Raw genomic sequence first — 4,441 nt, forward strand, 5'->3', positions numbered from 1 at the left:
CAGCCTTAAAGAGGAAGGAAAGTCTGACATATTCTACCCCAAAGAGGAATGCTGAAGACTGTTTGCTCCGGGGGGGGGGTGGGCACAATGCGTGAAGGGGAGTGGGAGGAACAGGCTTCCGATAAAGGAATAACTAAGTCACTGGAATAAAGGCACAGCATAGAGAATGTAGTCCATGAGACTACAATAGTGTCAGCGGATGCCCCTTGGCAGCTCCACTGGTAGCCAGCATAGCAAACACTGAGGGAGGCTGAATCAGCATGTCGTACACCGGAAACTAATGTAATGTTGTTTGTCAACTAAACTCTAATAAGAATGCTTAAAAAATGTTTAAGTGTTTCACAAAAATTTTTAACATTTATTATTGAGAAACAGAGAGAGACAGAGCATGAGCATGGGAGGGGCAGAGAGAGGAGGAGACACAGAATCCAAAGCAGGCTCCAGGCTCTGAGCTGTCACCACAGAGCCCAATGCGGGGCTTGAACCCACGAGCAGTGAGATCATGACCCAAACAAAAGTCAGACGCTCAACTGACCTATCCACCCAGGTGCCCCTCAAATTAAAAATTTTTAAATGATGACACACTCAGTCACATGTGTGGCTCAATTGATTAAACTTCTGACTTTAGCTCAGGTCATGATCTCATGGTTTGTGAGTCTGAGCCCTGCATTGGGCTCTCTGCTATCAGGCAGAGCCTGCTTTGGATCCTCTGTCCCCCTTTCTCTCTGCCCCTCCCATGTTCTGTCCCTCTCTCTAAAAAATAAACACTAAAAATTAAACATTAAAACATTTTTTAAAACTCTCTTTCTCTCTCTCTCTCTCTCTCTCTCTCTCTCTCTCTCTCTCTCACACACACACACACACACACACAGGAATACTACTCAGCCATAAAAAATGAATGGGATCTTGCCATTAGGAACAAAACGATGAAACTAGAGGGTATTATGCTAAGTGAAATAAGTCAGACAAAGGCAAATACCATCTGATTTCACTTATACTTGGAACATATTTTTTTTTAAGTTGGCTTAATGCCTACCCTGGGGCCCACCACAGGGCTTGAACACACGATCCTGAGATCAAGATCTAAGCTGAGATCAAGAGTCAGAGGCTTGACCCACTGAGCCACCCAGGGGCCCCTATAGGTGGAATCTAAAAAACAAAACAGAAAGAGGAAAAACCAGACTCTAATAGAGAAAAGAACCAGATGGTTCCCAGTGGAGAATTGAGTCAGGGGACAGGTGACATAGAGGGGATTAAGAAGCAGAAACTACCAGTTATCAAATAAGTAAGTCATGACAGTGAAAACACAATGTAGGGAATATTGCCAATAATATTGTTCTAATGTTCTATGGTGATGGATGGGGACGACACTTATTACGGTGAGCGCAGAGTCATGTATAAAGTCGTTGAATCTCTCTGTTGTACACCCGAAACTAACAGAACACCGTATGACAATTATATGTCAATAAAATGCCAAAAAGCCTTACAAACAATTAAAACACTGTATGCTGTGTAAAATAACCAGGCACAAAAACACAAGATCACAGACAGCAAGCAGAACGTTGGTTACCAGGGACGGGAGGATAGGAGGGGGGTATCATTGTGTAATGGTAATAGATGCAATATGAAAAGATTTGTGAAAATGAATGGTGGTAGTGGGGGCATACCAATAATGTGTGCGTTGCCACTAAAAATGGTAAAGGCAGGATAGGTTACAAGATAGTTTACAAAATAAAGAAATCAGGAAACAATTAATAGATTAGTCTTATAAAGAATAAAAATGGGCGAAGGACTTGAATATGCACATGAAAAGATGCTCCACATCACTAGTCAATAGGGAAATGCAAATCAAACCACAATGAGATACCACTTCACTGAGATGGCTGATATTAAAAACAGGAGCATCTGGCCGGCGCAGTTGGTGGAGCGTGTGACTCTTGGTCTCAGGCTTGTGAGTTCAAGCCCCACTTTGAGTGTAGACATTACCTCAAAATAACAACTTTTTCATTAAAAATACAAAAAAACAAGTGTTAACAAGAATGTGAAGCCATTGGACTCCTTGTGCACCTGTGTGCTGCTACTGGGAATGTAAAAGGGTGCAGCCACATGGGACACAGCACAGCAGTGGCTCAAAAATATTAAACACAGGGTTACCAAATGATCCAGAAATTCTGGATATATACCCCAAATAATTGAAAACAGGGACTCCAACTGCTATTTGCACACCCATGTTCACAAAGGCATTATTCACAATAGCCAAGAGGGAGAAGCCACTCAGCGCCCATCAAAAAGTGAAGACATCAACGACACTCCGTATTTACACACAATGGAATATTACTCAACCCTGAAAAAGAAGGTGATTCTGAGACCTACGCTATCATGACGAACCCTGAGAACATTACAGTAGGTGAGATGCTCCAGTCATAAAAAGAAAAATACGATGGGCCTCCACTCATATGAGGCACCTACGGTAGTGAAGTTCATCAGAACACAAAGTAGGAAGGAGATTGCCAGTGCCAGTGGCTGGCAGTGTTGGGGGAAGCGGGGGTTCCCCAGGCATCCTTTCAGCTTTGCGAGGTGAAAGGCGTTCTGGAGATCCATTGTAAAATATATGAATGAACTTTACTAAACTACACACTGAAAATAGTTAAGATTGTACATTTAATTTTTACATACAATTTACCACAATTTATTTTTTAAGTTTATTATTTTTTTTTAGTAATCTCTATGCCAGGTATATGGCTTAAACTTAGGACCCTGATCAAGAGCAGCACACTCCTCTGAGCCAGTCACCACTCCCTGATTTAATGGTATTTTAAATACGGCTTTTCATTTCGCCCTAAATTTTTTTTTTTTTTTTTTTTTTTTTTTTTTTTTGTGAGTGAGCAATTGAGCAAGAGAGCAATTCAGCGCGGAGCCTGGTGCGGGCTCCAGAGGGCTTGAATGGGTCGAACTCACGAAGCGGGAGGTCACGTCCTGAGCTCAAATCCAGAGTTGGACGCCTAACCGCTTCAATGACTGAGCCACCAAGACTCCCCCGAAGTTTTTTTTCCGATTTGTTTGATTATGTAATCTCTATGCCTACGTGGGGCTCAATCTGACGAACTCACGAACCTAGAGATTAGGAATCCCCGGCTCTCCCAACCGAGCCCACCGGGCGCCGCTACCCCAATTTCAAAAACAAAAAGACAACCCACCACAGTTTCCAGACTTGTTTCGTTTCATTACCGTATAAAAATATTTCCCATGATGCACAGAAGGCATTCTTCCCACCCCTAGTCGTTTTAGGGTTAAGAGAAGGAGGTGGGGTGGGGGAGCGTGTTGGGGGGGTGTAGGGGCGGGTACGCAGGGGGTGGGGGGGTTGGGAAACAAAGATGCCTAGAAAAGAGGCCCCCGTCCCTGGAGAACTGGGCACCTGCCAGATCAAGGCTCTTACCTTGTCGGAGCATCAATGTATTGAGTGCGCTGGAAAACGTTTTCCAGCTCCTGCTCCTGAACCGCCGTGAACTTAGAGCCCGGGACTCCTTGAGGCCTGTCACAGGCAGGAAGAGCCCCAACGGCTGCCCCTTGGGGTGGCGGTTCAGGGTCCTGCTGCCCCAGCTCCTGGACGCCACCGCCGATCTCCTGGTTCCCTGAGCCGTCGTGGTCCACCACACCTTCAGCGTTGATGTCGCCTTCACGCCTGACGTCGCCTTCATGGGTGACAGAACTGAAGAAGCCTTCATAGTTGCCGTCATTGTCGGTGTCTCGGGAGTTAATGCTGCCCACCGGGCCTGGAGAGACTTCCTCGGCTTCTGGTGCTGCCTCCTCCAAAGGTTCGGATCTTACTTCCACTTCTTGCATTTCCACCCAGCGGTAGTCGGGATCTAGGAATTCACCCGGGTCGAAGCAGTCGCCACTGGGCAGTGGCTCCATGGCGGTAGTGAGGTGGAAGGCCACCGCCTCCGCAAGCCCTGTGGTGACTGAGAGCCGAGTGGGTCTTTTGGCGTCTTGTAGCAGTTCGAAAAGTTTGGCACAGACCCAACACTTATCGCCTGACTCTTTAGACGATCGCTATTGGCTGTCCTTTACCGCCAGCTGTGGTGGGTAGGGCTTGCTGAGGCGCGCCGGTAGGCGGGGGCGGGGCGTGGCCACAAAGTAAGGACCCCAAGGGAACGGCAGGAGTTTGGGTTCCTGACGAATGGGGGCTCTACTTTATTAAAAAAAAGTTTTTAAGGTGTATGTTTTTTGAGAGAGAGAGACAGTGTCAGCAGTGAGGGGCAGACAGAGAGGGAGACACAGAATCCGAAGCAGGCCCCTGGCGCTGAGCTGTCAGCACAGGGCTCCATGTGGGGCTCGAACTCCTGAACTGCGAGATCATAGCCTGAGCTGAAGTCAGAGGCTCAACAGACTGAGCCACCCAGGCGCCCCTGGGGGCTCTAATTTAAAGTTCGGTTTACCA

The 4,441-nt window shown here is 46.7% G+C and overlaps 1 protein-coding gene across 1 annotated transcript in view; it reads right to left on the bottom strand.

Annotated features, from left to right (window-relative positions):
* The window catches only part of LOC115283479 (rhox homeobox family member 1-like), an 11,158-nt gene extending 7,243 nt beyond the window's left edge, over positions 1-3,915 (bottom strand). The window contains exon 1 of the mRNA XM_029929693.1: positions 3,437-3,915. Coding sequence (XP_029785553.1) covers positions 3,437-3,915 — 479 coding nt within the window. The remainder of the gene's footprint in view (positions 1-3,436) is intronic.
* Between the last annotated feature and the right edge of the window lie 526 nt (positions 3,916-4,441).

The sequence above is a fragment of the Suricata suricatta genome, chromosome X (genome assembly GCF_006229205.1).
Source record: "Suricata suricatta isolate VVHF042 chromosome X, meerkat_22Aug2017_6uvM2_HiC, whole genome shotgun sequence".
NCBI classification, from domain to species: Eukaryota; Metazoa; Chordata; class Mammalia; order Carnivora; family Herpestidae; genus Suricata; species Suricata suricatta.